Below are 20,361 nucleotides of genomic sequence, written 5' to 3'. Positions count from 1 at the left end.
ACAAACTTAAATAAAGTTTTGAAGATTACTGCATGAACCAGCATTAAAAAATAGAGAAAATAGTTTTCGGGTAAAAAGTTCTTCATAATTGGGCTACACTTGTAGAAGATCTTAACATTTGAATTTGAGCTTATTTGTGGATTTTTAAATTGTTTCATTGGTTTCTTTCTTGAGATCAGTATTCCTTTTTTTTTCTTTTAAATTTTGATTGCTTGTACATTGTATACTTCAGAATTAATATATAAAACTAATGTATTGTGTATTTTACAGTTGGTTTATTCATAAATAGTAAGTTAATATTTATTTTGTGCGTAATACTTTCAATACATAATTACTTTTTAGTATAATAATGATTTGTTTTAAAAACTAGAATTTCAGTGTTAACTGTCACTTTAATTAATCTAAACATTTTGTTGGGAAATTTATCTGCTGCATCAATTTATTAAGTAAAGAAAATATTATGTTATCAGAAATGAATCCTGCGATTCCGTTTTACTCTATAGTCACTAGAAAAAAAAATTCTTAGAAACTTTTTGAAACAGTAACGAGAATGCGTCATTGAGGCAAAATACGGAGGAATATCAAGCGAAATGATTGGAAGGTAGCATACCTATACTTGAAATTGTACCAGGTAAAATCAATAATGAAAAGATATGTTGTTCGTAATTTAGGAGTTTCATAAATGACTCTCATGAAAATAGAATATAAACAGGGAGCATACATTTGAATTAAATTTCCAAAACATACATCTTATATAGCTTTTAATAAATTAAAAAAAAAATAAAGAAGGAATTAAATGGATAAGTCATGGTATGGTTCAACTGTTAGTTCTTGAGCTTTTCCTTGCAGATTTTTATTATTATTATTTTTTTTATTTCCAATGAGCTGCACAATCGGTCTTGCCGATGAGCAGACCTAGTGCATTCTCCAGAGGTGGTATCCACTCTTTCAGGACCACCACAATGGGTGAGATACCGTTGGTCATGTTAATTTGACGTCTAGTTTCAGCCACACTAGATGGCAGCACCGAGACTCTATTTGGATGCTAAAGCGCACTAGGAGATTAATTTTGCCGGAAATGACAAGAGCCAATAAGGCACTCCAGGGATCTTTTACATGCCGCATTATCATACGACATGGTCGCTGAGGATTTTCTGCATCCCGAAAATCCAGTGTTTGGGCCGGGGATCGAACCCGCAGATTTGGGTTCAGAAGGCCGACGACAAACCAACTGCTCCACCCAGCCACTTTTCTGGCAGATAGTACACGGGGTTTTCCTGCTTTTCCAAAAAGTGCAATGGTGGAACGTTTTCGTTTTTTTCATTCCTCATGAATGTTCGCCTGGCAAAAAATTTGGCATTTAATTTTTGCTTTTTGTGAGGATAAATATTTTATAACCGGAAATGCATCTAAAAAAGCCGCTTTACTCAACAGTCCCTAGTAAAAATAAAAAGATAACTTAGGATCCCTAGTAGGATTAAATTTTCTTCAACTGATAGTAAGAAACTATTTTTTTTATTATTACATTCTTTAAACTTTAGTAAACACTTGTAAATAGAAACAAATCTGCTGCGACGGCTTAAAAGTAAATAAAAATGTTATACAACTGGAAATAAATGGCTGGTAAAAATAATTCTTATACACTTTTTATAACAGTAAAGAGACTATTTAACTGAGGCAAATTATAAAGCACCAGCAAATTATTCATACCGAAAACTCTACAAGAAAAAGTTCATCATAAAAAGGACGCTATCCATAATTTAAGACGGTAATGTACCAAACCGCTCATGAATGGCTCATGAATAGCATTCGTAAATGTAGAGCGCAAAAGGCAAGTATATATTTGAGTAAAGTTTCCAAAATTAATGCTTGTACCAGCGTTAAATAAAGTAACAAAAAAAAAAAAAAACTAAATAAATAAAATAAAAACATAAAAAAAGAAGCCTTTATTGACAAAACGCACTTACTACACTTGAAGGAGATTATAACATCTGAAATTAATCTTTTTTCTGATTTGTAAATTGCTCCAATGGTTTCTCTATTTAGACCATTAGAACAATCCACAGATCCAAAAAAAGGTTCTCTATTGCTTAGTTTGCTTTTCATTTCAAAACACAATTTCCTGTAGATGGTATATCTATTATATATAATTCTCTTACGTGGCTCCCAAATTTTGGCTGTATTTCTTTTCCGCCGGTGGCAACGTTTGCTTTGTTTTGAAGACATCAAAGCATTCTGCCTTTTAATGATGTGTTTCTGATCTAATATATATAATTCCCTTACGTGGCTCCCAAATTTTGGTTGAAGTACTTTGTGCAACTAAATAAGATTCTTTTCACAACAGTTAAATATTTACTTTATTTTCTTCATCCATAGAGAAAACAGTCGGCAAAGAATTCTGTTAGGTTAAAAAACATTTCGCTAAAAGAAATAACGAATTCTAAAAGAAATAAAAATAAACAACTTAAAAAATAAAAATGCTCTTGCCAACCGTAGAATTTTTTGAAAGTTAACTTAGCAACATAAATTAAAATGACATAGAAGCGCAACTAGATCAAAATTATGATACCTGAGCGCTTGACGTTACAAATCCTTCAATTCTAAAAGTGTTGTATCGCCAAATGCCCATATTAACAATTGTGTTCTTAAAGAAATTTTATAAAAAGTTTTAAATAAACAACCTACTTCTACAACTGCTTCTTGAAGAACTTCGCTCATTGATTAAAAATATTGTTTTAATTTTACAGTACTAACTTTACTTCTACTTTCATTATTGCTATGACCCTCTTTCATTACATTTTACAACTTCATGCTAAATTTGAAGACTTAAAGTTGTTTTGCGGTTGAATACTAACATTTAGAAATGTGTACATAAAAAAAAATATTTAGAGGTTTAGAGTTGCCTCTGAAAAATTTGAATTGTTGCCATTGAACTTAACAATAGAAACAATCGTTTTTGTGAAAAATTGAATTGTATTGTTGACATCAAAACTAAAAATATTGTGTTTCAACTTAACAATACTACCTTAATTTATACTTTACAATTGCCTCGGAGAAATTTGAATTGTTAGCAATGACTTAAACAAAAAGTTTTATTTTAACTGACAAATACTATATTATAATTTTAACTTTTTCTATGACTATACTCATTTTCTTACTCTTTTCTTTGTTTTTTATACATTTTATATTTTTGTGATAAAATAAAAAACTTATAGTTGTTCTGCTTTTGAGCACTGATGAAAACACAAAATGATAGGCTTCATCAACAAACAAAAATATATACATTTATTTTACAAGCTTTATATTATTAAGGTGGTGCCCTTCAGAGAATTAAAAATGCAAAATTATCTTCATCAAAGCCGATGCTTTACATCCGGCGTTCAGTGGCAGACTACTATTTCATATTGTTTTACAACACATGGCTTTAGCCCTCTGGTGGGAAAGACTTTAAAACAAAACTTACAACAATTACTTTTCTCAACAACTGAAATTTAAAATGGTGTGATTAAGAAAAATACGTGACTGTTTACAATTTCAAATTAATATTGAAATGTACAGGTTTAGAATTTTCTACAGTGAAAAGTTTTCGGAACTTCAGTATTCAAAAAAGTATACAAAAACTAGACGTTAAGAACGTATACAATGAGCGAGCAAAGCGAGCATTGGATTGCGAGGCAATCCGAAATGAACTGCGAAAGCAGTTCCGGGGGTTGGTGAGCGCCAGCGAGCAGGGGGCGAAGCCTCCTAGTTTTTAAATAAATCTATAAATCTTCCTTTTGTCTTGTTCACAAATAAAGTAAAAACTCTAGAAATTTAAGCATTGTTCTTTTAGTATTAAATCTAATTTTGATAAATTTGTAGGAAACTGAAATTCGTGGGTAAAACAAAAATATAGTTTAATTTTATCTGAATTATGGGTTATCAAAATAAACTATTTATAATTTTAAATCTTATTTTTACTGTTGTGAAAAAAAATCTCTTGGTGCAGTAGTTTTCGTGAGAAAAAATTTAGATCTTTCACGAAAAATTGAATTTTTTACTGTTACTGCGGGTTTTATTTTAATTCACAGTGTAGATGTTTATTATTTGATTTAATGATTTTACTAGCGTATTATCTGAGAAAATAAAACTTTCAAAAAATGATAGAGTGTTAACAAATCGAGATCTAAATATTGACAGTTTTTTTCTTGTAACTCACTTTTAAAAATTATATTGGTTTTGTTAACTTTAGAAGGATTCTTATTACTCTTAAACCAAGTTAGCTGTCCCAATTCTAAATCGCGCATTAATCATAAATTTTTTAGAAAAAGCATGACATCCTTATTCATCCAGCTGTTTTCGAAACTGATATTACTGATCATTAATATGTAATTTGTAAACTATCATCAGTTAAATTCAGTAATAATGTATCAAATAATTCTTTTTATTCTGAAATTGATAAGAATACTCTATGATGAAGTTCCTACGCATTCATACACTTAAAAATAAATTTTTTTAACTTTGATAATTTGGGTGAATTTTTTTTAACTTCAATTCAAAGCAATGTGAATAACTTTATATTTACTAGTAATGTCAAAAAAAGTACTAAAAATTGGAGAAATGATGAAATATTAAGTTTGATAAAAACAAAAGAAAAGCTATATCGAAAACACAAAAGATTTCCTCTTGATAACGTATTAAAACAAAATAACAAATTAACTGCAACACTATTCAAAGAGACTATTAAATCTGCTAAATAAAATTTTATCATTAAAAATTTTCCGACTGTACTTCTGTGAAAAAAAGCAATGAAATTTTGCAAAGGACATAACTTAATCTGGAATTCAATCAAATGACTTTCCAACAATCTTTTGCAATGTGCACAATTCAAATTCCTTTGATCAATTTTTCTTTTCTGATGGATTGAAAAAGAAATTTAATTACAATGACAACTTTAAACATTACTTTTATAGTTTTATCTATTCTGTTTATTTTCATGAGACGATTTTTAGGAATTTAAAAAAAATCATTTTTAAGGTGTATATATATTAACTCATTGGGCAATAATAATATATGTGTTGAAATACTAAAACTGCTTTTTAAACCTTAAAATCCTATTTTCGTACACATCATAAATCGTTGTATAAAGAAATTTTTCGTGCCTGTTCAAAACTAGCAAAATTTATTCCAATGTTCAACTCCTAAATAATTATCGTCCTATGTCAATCTTACCTTTAACAAAAAATTAGAATCAGTTAAGAATTCTAAAGTATGCAATTTTTTTAAGTTAAACAAGTTAATATCTTTTGATTGATTCGATTTTCTACCTGGGCTAAGTACTGAAAATGCTTTGCAAGAGTTCAAACTTCATTTTTAAATGTATTCATAATAATGCTATTTTTCTCGATATTTCCGAAGCAATGCAATCTAAATTTTCGTGATAATATCATTACTTATGCTGACTCCACGGTTATTCGTTATTCCTGTCATGATTAATCAACAAAGCAAATATATATGAAAATTTGATCAAAATTAGAAAAGGGTTTATCGACTATGAGCTAGTTATTAATGCGATTAAAATCAAATTTATTGACTTCAAGCTATTTAATCATTATAATAATAATATTTCTATATTTCTTTATTCAAAAAATGCTCTGACACAGCTTGTGGTGGCATTCCATTTGAATCAATTTATTCTATAAAATATTTAGGCATCACAGTTGACCATAACTTACATTGGAAATCTCACATTAGTTGTTTGCTGAACAAATTAAGATTTATTTTAACTAAATTTCATCACAGAATTATTTTTTTTTTAAAATTTCAAATTAAAAAAAATTATGCGTAGGCAGTTACAGTACTGTAGAGAACTGGCGTATGTAAGTGGCGCTGCAAGGAGCCACTGACGTCGTCACTATTGTTCTGATCACCGAATGAAATGTCACGAGCGTCTATTGCTCGCGTTCTTGTTATCGTTTTTACTTCAATAAACGTTGTTTTTTGTTAAATGAACTTGAATTATTTTTAAACTAACAACACACCCGCATCTGGTAGATGCAGCCCATAGAATTGGAATATATGAAGTTATTTTAGTGTTGTTCGCAACATAATTTGGTACCCTCGGCGGGACGGTGTGTGTTAGATTGCGAATACGAACTTTTGAATTTACGAACTTTCGAATTATTGTTATGAACATGGAATTAGATGCCTTGAAATCGCAAAGAAAGGGTCTTAGAACGGCCTTTTCCCTTTCCCTGAATAAGATAGAATCTGAACTGATGAAAGAAACAGCCGATTTGAAACAGCTTTCGATTCTGAAAGTGCAACTATTGGATAAATTCCAGAGACTGGAAACGAATCAAGAACAGGTATCTAATTCATACTTACAATCTAGTGACACCGAAGATTTGTTTTTAAACGATTTAAAGGAAGCTGAAAATTATAGAGACAATTTTCTTGAAATATGTTCTCGTATTGATTCGAAATTACAAGAAGCAGTTGTTCCTACCGAAATTGAAAAAAGAAGGTTTAAACTACCAAAAATTGAACTGAAAAAATTTAGCGGAGAAGCTAAGGATTATTTGACTTTTTGGAGTCAATTCCAAAAGATACATGATGATAAAACCATTGCTGATGAAGACAAAATGCAATATTTATTGCAATCTGTCGAACCCAAGTCGAAAGCGGAACGATTAGTATTGAGTTTCCCGGCTACTGCGGAAAACTACCCTAAAGCCATCAAACAACTGAAGGAAAGATACGGTCGCGAAGACCTCCTTGTGCAAATTTATGTACGAGAACTGCAAAGTTTAGTTATGAAAAATGCTGTCCATGGAAGATCGAAAACAGATTTACCATCGCTATACGACGAATTAGAAGGAAAACTGAGAGCTTTGGAAAGCCTTGGAAGGACCCAGGAAAAATACGGAGACTTTCTTATTCCTTTGGTAGAATCCTGTTTACCGGAAGAAGTAATGGTCGCCTGGGAGAGACGTCGGAACAACGAAACAGAAGCGAAAGGAGCGCGCACTTTAGAAGATTTAATGACATTTATTCGCCTAGAAGTGCAAGGGGAAGAGATGGTTCAGCTAGCGAAGTCTGGTTTTGGAACTAATTTTCGAAAGAAGGACACCCCTCCCGAAAGGATCAAATCGAATGACGTTATGACTGCGTCAGCCCTGGTAAGCTCCGAAAATTCTGCAGGTAAGAGAATTACTAATTGTATTTTTTGTGGTAAATATCATGCGAGTGAAAAATGTTATACTGCTAAAAAAATGTCTTTAAGTGCAAAACAGCAATTGTTATTAAAAAAGGGAGCCTGTTTTACATGCTTAAGTAAAGCAGGGCATTTAAGTAAAAATTGTGATCTTAAATATAATATTAAGTGTTCTAATTGTAATTATTCTCATTTTGAAATTATGTGTCCGAAATTAGATAAAAAACCTGATCAAAAAACATTCGTAAAATCGGAGAACTCTCTATCTAATTGCAATAAAAGCGAAGGAATTTATTTTCAAACTCTTGGTGTATGGGTTAAGGTCAAAGGCAAGGAAAGGAAAATACGAGCTCTAATTGACTCAGCATGTGAAAACAGTTACATCAGTGAGAGAATTATTACTCTTTTAGGGGCCACTCCTCTGAGAAATGAAACGATAATTCATTCATTATTCGGTGGGAAAGAAACGAAGCCTAAACAACACAGTGTGTTTACAATTGAGATTAGTAATTTAAATCGATCCTACTCCTGCAGTTTTGAGGCACTTTCTGAAAACAAAATTTGCGGTTTCATTTCTAAGATAAACAATGAGCGAATATTTAATGAGTTAAAGAATAAAGACATAATTTTATCGGATTCTTTTTGCGATGAAACCGAGATAGGGCTTTTGATTGGGGCTGATAATATAGGAAAATTGTTAACTGGAAATTTAATTAATTTGGATTCTGGGTTAACAGCTATTGAAACGAAACTTGGTTGGACAGTAATCGGAAAATTAAATTCGGACAAAAAAGATACTGCTTTAACGACATTGTCGTTACATGTAAGAAACATTGATATAAAACAATTATGGGAACTAGATGCATTAGGAATATCTGACCCCTCTCTTGATGAAAATAAGAAAGAAAATCTTGATTTATGTAATTTTAAGGATAAAATGAAAATTCTTCCTAAAGGGAGATTTGAAGTAGAACTTCCGTGGAGATATAATTCAGCGAATTTGCCGAATAATGAAGAATTAACATGGAAGAGGCATTTGCGAATGATGAATAAATTAAATGGTGGTAAATTTTGTAATGATTACCAAAATGTATTTAGAGAGTGGGAAGAATTGAATATTGTCGAACGCGTGCCGGAAGCGGAATTAAACAATGAATGTCATTTTTTGCCTCATAGACCGGTGATTAAATTAAATAGTGAAACCACTAAGATACGGCCGGTTTTTGATGCTTCCGCCTGTGAAAGGGGGAAACCCTCTCTTAACGAGTGTTTATATAAAGGTATAAACCTTATTGAACTTATACCTGATATTTTAGATCGTTTCAGAATTTATCCTATTGGGATAGTTAGTGACATTGAAAAAGCGTTCTTAATGCTGTCCGTTGCACCGAAAGATAGAGATTATCTCAGATTTTTTTACCCATGCAATGAAAGATTAGTTTATAGGCACTGCCGCGTAGTGTTCGGGGTTTCTTCCAGCCCTTATTTATTGAATGCATCCATTATTTATCTTTTAGAAAATTGTGATCCTGAATATAATGAACTTGCTCATAAATTGAAATCTTCATTTTATGTAGACAATTGTGTATCAGGTGTCTTCAATGTTGAAGAAATAGAGAATTTTATTGAAGGTTCTAAATCTGTCCTGTCAAAGGGATGTTTTAACTTACGTAATTTTGAGAGCAATGTGGCTAGCAAAAGCGTTAAAAGGCATTCAGGTGAAACCTTTATTTTAGGTATCATTTGGGACTTAGATAATGACACATTGAAATGTTGTACTAATGTAGAACCCTTAACATGTGAAATGAAAATAACGAAACGATTAATATTATCTATAATACAGAAAGTTTTCGATCCTATAGGGATGTTAGCTCCCGCCACATTGCTCCCCAAATTACTATTGCAGGAAATATGGAAAAATAAAATTGCATGGGATGAGGAACTTCCTCAAAATATTGTAAATAAATTTTTGAAATGGTTTAATGAAATTCAAATATTAACTAATATAAATGTACCTCGTTGCATGAAAATTAATGCTTTAACCGAATTACATGTCTTTGTGGATGCAAGTAAGGGGGCGTATTCGGGATGCGTCTTTGCTCGATCAATAAATCATTCTGAAGTCAGTCTGATTCTCGTGAGGGCTAAATCAAGAGTAGCCCCTCTGAAAACTTTGAGTATACCGCGATTAGAGCTAATGGCTTGTTGCATAGGAGCTCGACTGGCTAACTCTGTTGTGAAAGCTCTTGACATGCAAGATTCAAAAATTACCTTTTGGTCTGATTCCACTACAGCCCTGTGGTGGATCAAAGAACAGGGAAATTGGTCTGTTTTTGTGGCCAACAGGGTCAAAGAAATTCGACAGCTTACTCACACTCAGTCTTGGAAATTCGTTCCAGGAAACATGAATATTGCAGACCTGTTGTCTCGTGGTTGTTCTCCTCAAAAAATGCAAAATTCTAAATGGTGGGAGGGACCTTCATGGTTAAAGCAACACTCGGATTATTGGCCAGTCGGTGAAATTAGTTGTCAGCCACAAGAAGTTGAGTGCGAACGAAAGAGGATTAAGACAGTTAATGTTGATCTAGCAAACGACGCACCCCCCTTACTTAAAATGAATATGTCTGATTATGATAAAATGATTAGAGTTTTTGGGTGGATCTTCAGATTTATAAATAATTGTAGAATTAATAAATGTAGCAAACCTGAACTTACTTATACTGAAATCGAAAACGCAGAGAAGCGATTGATTCGCATGAATCAACAGTGTTATTTGCATAATATAGAATCTTTGAAATTTGCCACATTTATGGATAAAGATAATATATTAAGAGTTAAAACCAAAATAGTTGAACGGAATGATGATAATTCATTTTTATATCCTGTCTTGTTACCGGATAAAAGTGAATTCACTAAACTTTTGATTGAGTCTATACACAGAAAAAACTGTCATGCCGGAACGCAAATAATGAAATCGTTAATCAGAGAAAAGTTCTGGATTATAAAAGCTAGGAAGACAATTAAGGGTATTTTGAATAATTGTGTTATATGTGCCCGTTTTAAGGCCAAATCATTTGCAAGTGGGCCATCGCCTTTACCACCAGACCGAGTTATGGATTGTGCAGTATTTGAAATAGTAGGCATTGATTTAGCTGGCCCTCTTTTTTTAAAAACAGGTGAAAAAGTGTGGATAGCATTGTTCACTTGCGCCGTGTATCGCGCTCTTCATCTAGAGCTAGTGAATAATCTATCGACGGATTCCTTTTTGTTAGCACTTCGGCGTTTTATAGCCAGACGGGGACGGCCTAAAACTATTTATTCTGACAACGGAACCAATTTCCGCGGGGCCTTCAATGAACTTTCAAAATTAGATTGGGTCAAAATATCAAAAGAAACTGCAACCGATAAAATAGTTTGGAAATTTATTTTACCAACAGCAAGTTGGTGGGGCGGCTGGTGGGAGAGGCTGGTCCGTGTCATAAAAGGATTATTAAAACGCACTCTCGGAAAGTCAATTTTAACCTTTGAGGAACTAAATACCCTTATATGTGATTGCGAATCTATCATTAATAGTCGACCATTGACTTATATTTCTGAAGATCCACAGGAGTTGATTCCTCTGACACCCTCTATGTTTTTAATAGAAAATCGCAACTCCTCTACAAAGGATATTGATGAGATAAATACGCGTGATTTAAGGAAAAGAATTAAATACCGAATTAAACTTTTGAATGACTTAAGACAGAGATTCAGAAATGAATATTTAGGAGAGCTAATTCAAAATAAGAATGATAATAGAATGCGTAAGCCTAGAGTTGGAGAAATAGTTTTAATTGGGGATGATACCAAAAAGCGGTTGTTTTGGCCAATGGCAAAAATTTTGGAATTAATACCTGGTCGAGATGGAGAGATTCGTACTGTTCGATTGAAAACCCATCATGGGACTGTATTGCGACCAGTACAACGAATTTTTCCATTGGAGATACAGGCAATCTCTACTAACAAAGATAAAGGGCTTAAGGAGGGATCAGCTTCCACTAAATACCCATTACCTGAACATGTATTAAGTGAAGAAATTGTCAAGAAGTACACTTCCTCTGGGAGATTAGTGAAAGCTCCAGATAGACTCACACTTTTGAACTGTAATCTATTTTCAGATTTGAGACTCTCCCCGAATCTCAAAGGGGGGAGTATGTAGAGAACTGGCGTATGTAAGTGGCGCTGCAAGGAGCCACTGACGTCGTCACTATTGTTCTGATCACCGAATGAAATGTCACGAGCGTCTATTGCTCGCGTTCTTGTTATCGTTTTTACTTCAATAAACGTTGTTTTTTGTTAAATGAACTTGAATTATTTTTAAACTAACAACACACCCGCATCTGGTAGATGCAGCCCATAGAATTGGAATATATGAAGTTATTTTAGTGTTGTTCGCAACAAGTACTAAGAGATATGAGGACGGGATTGTTACTATAATATTAACTGTTAAATCTCAAAAAATCCGAAGATAATTTATTAAAATGCTTTTCATACTGTAAATGTTTGACCTCTGTTCAAAATTATTGCGGTCTAAATATTTTTCCATTAAAACATCTATTTGTTTATAAAGCATTCATTTATTTTAAAAAAATTTCCGTTATTTATTCAATAAGAGTATTTTATTACAGTCTTAATACAACCAATAAACTATCGATACCTTTAGCTTAGAAATAAATTCTGTATATAAACTTTTTAAAATTTAAGAAATAATCGTACAATAAATTATCTCTGCTAATAAAATCAGAAAACTCTATTTTAAATTAGAAGAAATAGTCAAAAGAAGTTATTTTTCTAATTGATACCATAGAAAATTTTAATTAGTTTTATTTTTTAGCTCATTATAAATATTCTGTGAAGATCATCAGCTTATCATTGCTAAAATTTTTATCATATATCTTCATAATTTTCTTTCCTTGTGTTCAATGTTTAAGTATAAATTTTATCTAGCTGCCTATAAGAGGATATTCAATGGCAGTACAAATCTACATTTTTCGTGTTCTTTTTATTTGCTTCTTGATTTTTGTATTAGTTTGTTTTTCTTATTTAGTTTGGTTATATGAAATTGCGAATTTTTTAAATTACTTTGCAAGTATTGTTTTGATGTTATGAATTAAGAAACTTATTATTTATATAAAACAAACAAGTGTATTCTACATTTTATAGATGATGAAGAGTCAGCTAGTAAGTTAATCTTTCTTTTATGCATAAAACTTTTAAAGAAGGTATAAATTTTAATTATTTTTATAATGCTTTGTTTAAGACACTTGAAGTTTAGTTTTAACTTTACATTCAACTAATATAAATAAATAAATATACTAATATAATAAAATATACTAATATAATTCATATCGAGAAACGTATCTGCTGCATTGATTTAAAAATAAAAATAAATATGATATAACCAGGAACGCAGCCAGTACAGACCATTTAACTACAGGCAAAAAGAAAACAAAATGCTTATACACTTTTTGTAACAGTTTTGTAACACTGTGTCACTGAGTCAAGATAGAGAGCATCACCAAGTGACCAAATCGGAAGTTAGCTTATCTTTACCAAAAACGGTAACAGGAAAAATCCAATATGAAAAAGATAGATACAAATAATTTATGAAGAAATGGTAACAAGGATCTCTTGAAAGTGGAGTTCAAAAGACAGAAGTATAACATTATGAAGAAGGCGAAACATTATGACGACCATTACATTTTTCAATGAACTCATTTGGATGACGAGTTCATTGTTCTATCAAGTTTTTCAGTTGGAATAGTATTTAACTGCTGTTAGAGAAGGTAAAGAATTATTCGTGATTTCACTTTTGCAAATTTTGGGAAAAGCCACTGATTTAAGCGAATTTAATGAAGAGCAGATGTAAATGGCTCGACAGTAGCTGCACAACTTGTAAGTTTTTCAGTATTTGCCGTTGTAAGTGCTAATGCAAAGTGGATAAATGACGGTGAACCAGCAATAGATGCCGAAGCGTTGGACGTTCATGTAAAAGGGGGATGCAGGAAACTATTCCTCTTGGTATAACAAAATCAAACTGTGGATGGGACTAAGTGGTCCAATAAGTGGAAGACCGTAATCTGATGGTTCAATGAATCACGATATCTGAGTCACCACGCTGATGAACGTGTCATTTTAAGCCGTCTTCCAAGTGAACAGGTCTTTTCATGTGCGCAATAGGTCATACACGGGCTAGTGGTGACGGTAAAATATTTTGAGAGCTGTTATCATGGCCGTTTCTGGGACCCATAGTTGTGACAGAACAGACCCAAAAATCAGCGGGCTATCTGAAATTAATTGTGGATCAGTCGCACCCATACATGGCGAATGTTTTCCCAATTGAAAATGGGATTTTCCAGAAGAACAACGCCTCAATTTCTAAGGTTTGAATTGCGTTGGAATGGTTTGTAAAGTATAACTATAAATAGAATTTAATGTCATGTCCTATTAACTCGCTGGATCTTAATATGATAGACCCCAATTGGGACATTAAAAATAGCTGTCAAGAGTCTAAAAAGGCTGCAGCTGAATATCTTGATTTTGTGTGATCGCTGCCTAGACATTTGATAAAATCCGTCTAAGCAAAGACTGCCAGAAGAACTTTGTAACGAAGCTTGTTTATCGGTATCTGACAAAACCTGTCAGGCGAATTTTTTGGACGATCCAATAGCATACATGTTAGGGCGAGTTATAGCTGTTTTGAAGGTTGAAGATGATGAAATGCTTTATTGAGTAGGTGGTTTGAATGTTTTGACTTTTCAATGTATTTGAGAAAAGTTCTCAAAAACTAATGCGTGAAACATCGTTAAGGAAAATAAGAAAAAAGCAGCTTCTATGTTCAAAAGTAAATAATAAATTAACTATAAAACTGAGATAACAATAATGCTAGTAAAAATGACCAGTCCTAAACTCGAGAAACATATTTTTTTACCTTATGTTTGAAATGAATAAACGTAAGGGATCCAAATATGGGAGTTCACTTAATATAGACATTGGTGTAAAAATGCGTAATTCATAATTTTGAATGCAAATAGCAATGCAAACTCTTAAAAATATTCTTAAAACAATGAAAATGATGAGAAAGATTGTTAAGAGTCTTTCATTTATACAAATTTATGACATAAAATAGCTAAAAGTCATGTTGCGTAAAGCAAAAATTAATTGATTGATTGATCATTAAATTGATACCTTAGCATCTCTCTTTTTTTTTTAAAGGAAATTCTGTATTATTGGTTAAAAATTGCCTTAACTCTTGAAATATCTTTGACCCTTCAACGGAATACCTTTTGAGAAACGTTGAACTGGAGAATGCAGTGCTTACTTTTGGAACAAACTTCCCGGTTACAGACCAGAGTGGAGACCGAGTATACACTCACGTGTAAAATTCATAAAACATTTAAAAACAATTTCTGGTTAAAAATTTTTGGGCCTATAATAAACTTACAATAAATTAGCATTCTGATTGCAAGCACATTTTACCGTATATTTTCAGAATTCGTTTTACAGCATATTTATAGCCCCGAAATCGTTAGTCCAGAATTATTTCAATCATGATTATTTTCAAGCAGGATAAAACAATCATAATAAGTTAAAATTGACCACAATGATAATCAGAGCTGGCATTATTTTCAAGCAAAATCGATAGTGGCAATAAAATAAGACTAGGGGGCTCCGCCCCCTGCTCGCTACGCTCGCCAAACCCCAGAACTGCTTCGCAGTTCCATTGCATATTGCTTCGCAATCTTATAAAAACATTTTAACAAATTTAAATTTTAAAATAAAAATGCCAGATATTGAAATCAATTACTTAATGAAATTTATACACTTCTCTGCCCCCTTCACAATTTGATTATCTCTTCTTCATGTAGCTGAGAAATTTGGAGCTGTAGCAGAGAATATATCTCAATAAGAAATGCTTTCCCGTTCAGAATTCCACCATTCATTTCTCTGACGTCTGCTAGAGATATTTCGACGCCTGATAGCAGGCATTTTATTTAGGCAGCAGGCACTAAATAAATAAAAATAGAACTAAATAACTAAGATATCGTTTTAAATCTCAAATAAAAATAATTGTTTGTAGAAAGTTTGTTTTGGTTTGAATATTCGCACGTTTGTTTTGGTTTGAATATGCGCACGATGCCATTGCCATTCTATTGTAACGAAACAAAAAATTTATCATGAAACTAAACATTTATCAAAGGAACTAAAGATATTGAATTCTTTTTTTAAGAAATTCAGTTCCGTTTTTTTTATCCACTCTTATTTTTGTTTATCAATCTATTAATTCAGAAATGCTTTAAATCAAACGATGCTTACGGAAACAATGCTTATGCGAACCACCCGAAAAATGATTTGCTGAATTCTCATTGGTTGAAACTAAATGATTAATTTTATTAATTAATTAAGGGAAATTTTCATAATTTAAGACCTTATTGCACATCTACATAACAATACCTTTAAAACGACACCTTATTTGTTTAATTCTGTTGCGCAGTTTGGGAGTTTTTAGCGAGACAAAATATTGCTAACCTATTATTATATAGATTAGCAGCAATAATCAGAACTGCTATTCACTGCCAGCAAGATCGATTAATCAAAATCAGTTTATATTTATTTATGTACAGGGCCAACCATATTCAGGATGAATACAAGGTTATATACAAAGCAAGTCAAATATATGGTTATTTGGATGACTTTACTGTAGTATTTTTAAAATACCATAGTTGTTTACATTAACTTTACAACAACGCCATTCAAGTTCAGTTATTATTGTTAATGTTTAAACTGCATAGCTACTAATGGAAATTATATCTTCTCCCTTGTAAACAATTTTATCAAACCTTTAAGAAAAGATTGCACAAAAAAAACTTTCTTGGTCTTAAGACGGCTATTGTTTTAAATTCAGTCATAATAAAAAATCCAAAAAAATGAAATAAATCAAATACAAATATAGTAAATACATTTTATTTAACAGAATTATTTTAATTAACAAAAATATGAAATCGCTTTAATAGTTAACGAAAGATTAATTACAAATGCGAGTTTCGAAACTTCTTTCCTCAGAAGTCTTTTAATTTTATGTCTTTTTAATTTTATGTTTATCAATATAGGTTAAAAGGAAATTTTTTTTTTAATCCCAATGAAACAAACAGGAATTTAACATACCTCAAGATACATATGAGCATTAGAACTGTTACTTGTGTGATAATTATCTTTTCCCTCCCAGATAGTGAATTCTTAAATAATTTGAAATTCGCTACGTAGCATCACCTTATCATTGATTAGTATGTGTTCCTGTCTTGATATTGATTCATTTTGTTGATAAAAGTTTATTATTTTAGGCGGTTCATCCGTAATGCCACGAAAAAAGTGAGTAACATTTAATGATTATCAATTATATACTGAGCTACTCTAAAATAGGATTAATTCGTAACAGGTGTGGTTATATCGGGTCACTCGCGTTTTGTGGAATTTATTGGCTTCCAGCGACAGAAAATTAAAGATAACTTCTAAAGAACTTGTTGTCAGTCTAAGCAACAGTATTGGGTTGTGAAACTGCTGTGATTTGCGTACTTGTTGACCTACAAAAATTGATAATTTGTGTTTTCTTTTGCATGTTATGTACTTTAAATTCCTCTTGAAATACATATTTGAGAAATTATTTTTGATAAGCTAAATTAACATTCATATTTATGGTACAATGAGATAGGTAGGTACTTTATGTACATCGCACTAGATCTGCACAATGGGCTATTGGCGACGGTCAGGGAAACATCTCTGAGGATGATCCGAAGACCTGCCATCGCAATTTTGATCCTCTGCTGAAAGGAAGGCTCCCCTGTTTTGGTAGCCCAATGATCTGCGTGCGAATTCGATCACGAACGAGGACCAATTTCACGCACCCACGGTCCCTACGGAAGCTAATCAAAGTGGTCACCTACTCGCTTACTGACCTCAGCCAGTAATGTTGGACTTTGGTGTTCTACTGGGAACCCTGTCTTTACGATCAGTCCACTGCGGAACATGGTACAATGAACTCATTTTATTTCTAATAAGGAACCTTCCAGTTTCTTTTAAATATTGCACTTGGGGTAGAGACGTAATGACAATTTTTGGATATGTGTTGATTAACAGTGAGGTCAGTTACCATGACATTGAAGGCAAATTGATGCCACAGTACAAAGTGGAAGAGGTAAAGATAAATGTTATATCCTCACTCAATGATAAAATAAATACATAATGATTCAAAAATTTGTTGCTCAGCGTATCAGCAAACAAAAGACTTTCATTAGAATTTGCAGTGGACAAAAAATGGGTAATGTGTTGGGTTGCGTTAAAGATCTTGATTTTATCAGGTGTGGGTGAAAGCTAATAAAAAAGGATCCCAAATGCAAAAAAACAACTTTTTTTCCCAAACAATTTGCTTAGAGCTGATTTGAAAGTTTTATTTCAGATAATAAGGATTTAATCAATAAAAGCAATAAGAGAATTCATTATACTAAAGGAATTAGTGAGAATAATAGAATTTATAATAGGGATGTAATTAATAATAATTATAAAACTATTCATAACCACACAAAAAAAATCAAAATTTTTTTTTCGATTTTACCCTTTAAAAAATGAAGAAAAAAAGGAGATTGACAATTTTTAGACGTATTTTTAAACTTTTGAGGCTATATTCAATAACAAGTTTCAATATATTCTAGAATTGTTTAATTAATTTCAAGGCCATGACTTTGTTATTATAGTTTGCCCCAACCACGGTGGTAACTTTGTGACATAGAAATTTTTTTTAAAAATTTTGCATAACGTTTTACTTACTGCATTAAAAAAAGTTATGCAAATATATACTATAAATTATTCAGATCTCAACATTGTAATTTGAAATATTTTTCCATAGGAAAAAAACTTGCCGAGAATTTGTTTAAAATAATTAGAAATTCTGCTTTTTATTTTGAATTTCTGAAGTCTTGAAAGCATGTAAGTAACACATTTAATTTTGCACACCAACATATCAAACTAACTAAGTTACATGCATGTATGGTATTTCATTGTTAAATTGAAGAGCGAGAGTTGCGAAATTATGAAAATGTAAAGGAATTCAAATGAAAACTGTATATGAATTAAAAAAGTTTCAAAATTCTAATCCTCATTCAATGTCAATGATCATAGGTTAATTAATAAGAGCAGAAAAGTGGTACATCTCAGACCTTAACTTGAAAACTCAATGATCATTCCTCACTCAATCTACAATAGATGTTATAAAAACACTTCGTATTTTAAAAGGAACTTGAAGTAAGAAAAACGAAAGCAAAACATAAAATTTTACAATAACATTAAAAAAGTTTCAAACCATACTGATTGTTTAATTTTTAATTTTGATCAATCAAACAATTAATCAATCAAATATACCAATATTTAAAAATTCTTCTTCAAGTTGAAAAATAAATGTAGCTCATGTTCAATTAAAATGGCAAAAATTGATTTCGTAAAAATAAAATTTTAACGTAGCAATCGATATAGTTTTTAGCGTAATTGCGAAATTTAATCTTGAATTTTTTTCTCTAAGTGTAGACATTACAGCTTTTAAAATCAAATGTCTTATAAAATTAAATGTTCTTAGAACGACGTAGATTTCAGCAGACAACGGGCACTGTGTGAGGAATATTATTAATAGTAAGCAATTGGTAAATAATTCGTAACTAATTAGCATGGCCACCTAAGACTTTAGAAATATATTTGAATCTGATATTGGGTATGTTCAAAATTAATCGGTTGTTGACAAAGAAAAAAGTTTTTTCTACGTTACGAGCTTACAAAGTGTCACATAAACAATCGTACAGTTTTTTCGGTACTATAATTAAGCACACAAGATGTTAAAGTCGGAACATGTAACATACCTTAACTCAACATTAAAGACGCGTTTAAAATATAGTTTAAACTAAGTCAAAACATATATCATGTTACTAAGTAACATGCTCAAAATCAAGATAAACGATCAACCTTCGCCCGGCATTGTTGTATAAGATTCTAAAATTTGGGTTTGATTTTTTTTTATCTGCTAAAGCCACAGACAAATATTATGTAGGTTTTTTTTAAAACATATGCTTTGCATGAAATGAGCAGAAAAAACTGTTTTATATTTCTAGAATTGTCAACATCAGCATCAACAGGTATATTTTTGTTTATTTTTATAATGAAGTCTGTTCCGTTTTCATACAGATTTTTATAATTAAGTCAAGAAACTTATATTTTATTTTTGAAATGTAATATGTTAAAGAAGTACTTTTCTGATATTTTGGCTAATTTTTGTAACACCTTTGTTGTCTAGTTTATACTTTTAATGTTATTTTATTAATTTTATGTGCACTATATAATGCACTATATAATTTTATGTGCACTATTCTTATTTCATTAAATTCCGTGCGTAACTTTTTGAGTTATTATTGTTTTTGTGTTTTTTTTCTTAATTTATGAAAGCCAGTGTATATTTAAAGAATCAAAAATTCACAAATGAGATTGCGTTCATTTATTTATTTAGTTTGAAGATTTTAATTTTTTTGAAAGTTATGGGAAAATAGTAATTTAGTTTAATAAAAGCATTGCATGATGCATAGATTCAATGCTGTTATTTTAAATAAATTAACGTATGATAACATTCAATACAGTATTGCGACTTCTGTATGATAAATTTTATTATTGTTTTCATGCATTTAGTTAAAAGCTTGGCAGGACTAATGCGGGTTTAGGTGTTGGTGAGTAGTTTTTTTATTTTTTAAAATTGTAAATCTCCACGAAATGTGAAAACATTAAAAGTATCTCCAATTATATGATTTCAAAATTAGCTAATTTTATATACACAAAAAACATAAAATAGTTTTTTAAGTAGTACAAATGAGCAAAAAAAATGAATAAAATATTGATGATTATAATAATTTATTGATATATTTGTTCAATTTTTTCCTATTTACATTTCTTTTTATTGATAGAGGTTTCATTTTAATGCGGTAAAAAGTGTACAAAATAGTGTAATGTACTTTGTATTGAATAGAATATTAACACAGATATATTTCATTTTAATATCTAGCGATACACTTTCATTTGAATTTATGGCTGGAATTTAGATA

General features: G+C 31.2%; 1 protein-coding gene across 1 annotated transcript; it reads left to right on the top strand.

Annotated features, from left to right (window-relative positions):
• The first annotated feature begins 9,218 nt into the window (after positions 1 to 9,218).
• On the top strand, positions 9,219 to 11,393 carry LOC147800788 (uncharacterized). Its single transcript, XM_087156461.1, has one exon. It carries the CDS (start codon positions 9,219 to 9,221, stop codon positions 11,391 to 11,393), a length of 2,175 nt encoding a protein of 724 aa, XP_087012587.1.
• The last annotated feature ends 8,968 nt before the right edge of the window (positions 11,394 to 20,361 follow it).

The sequence above is a fragment of the Parasteatoda tepidariorum genome, unplaced genomic scaffold, assembly GCF_982258835.1.
Source record: "Parasteatoda tepidariorum strain Cologne lab strain unplaced genomic scaffold, Ptep-v5.0 scaffold_125, whole genome shotgun sequence".
In the NCBI taxonomy this organism is placed as follows: Eukaryota; Metazoa; Arthropoda; class Arachnida; order Araneae; family Theridiidae; genus Parasteatoda; species Parasteatoda tepidariorum.
Note: the sequence above shows the minus strand (reverse complement) of the source record. Positions and strands in the feature narration are given on the sequence as shown.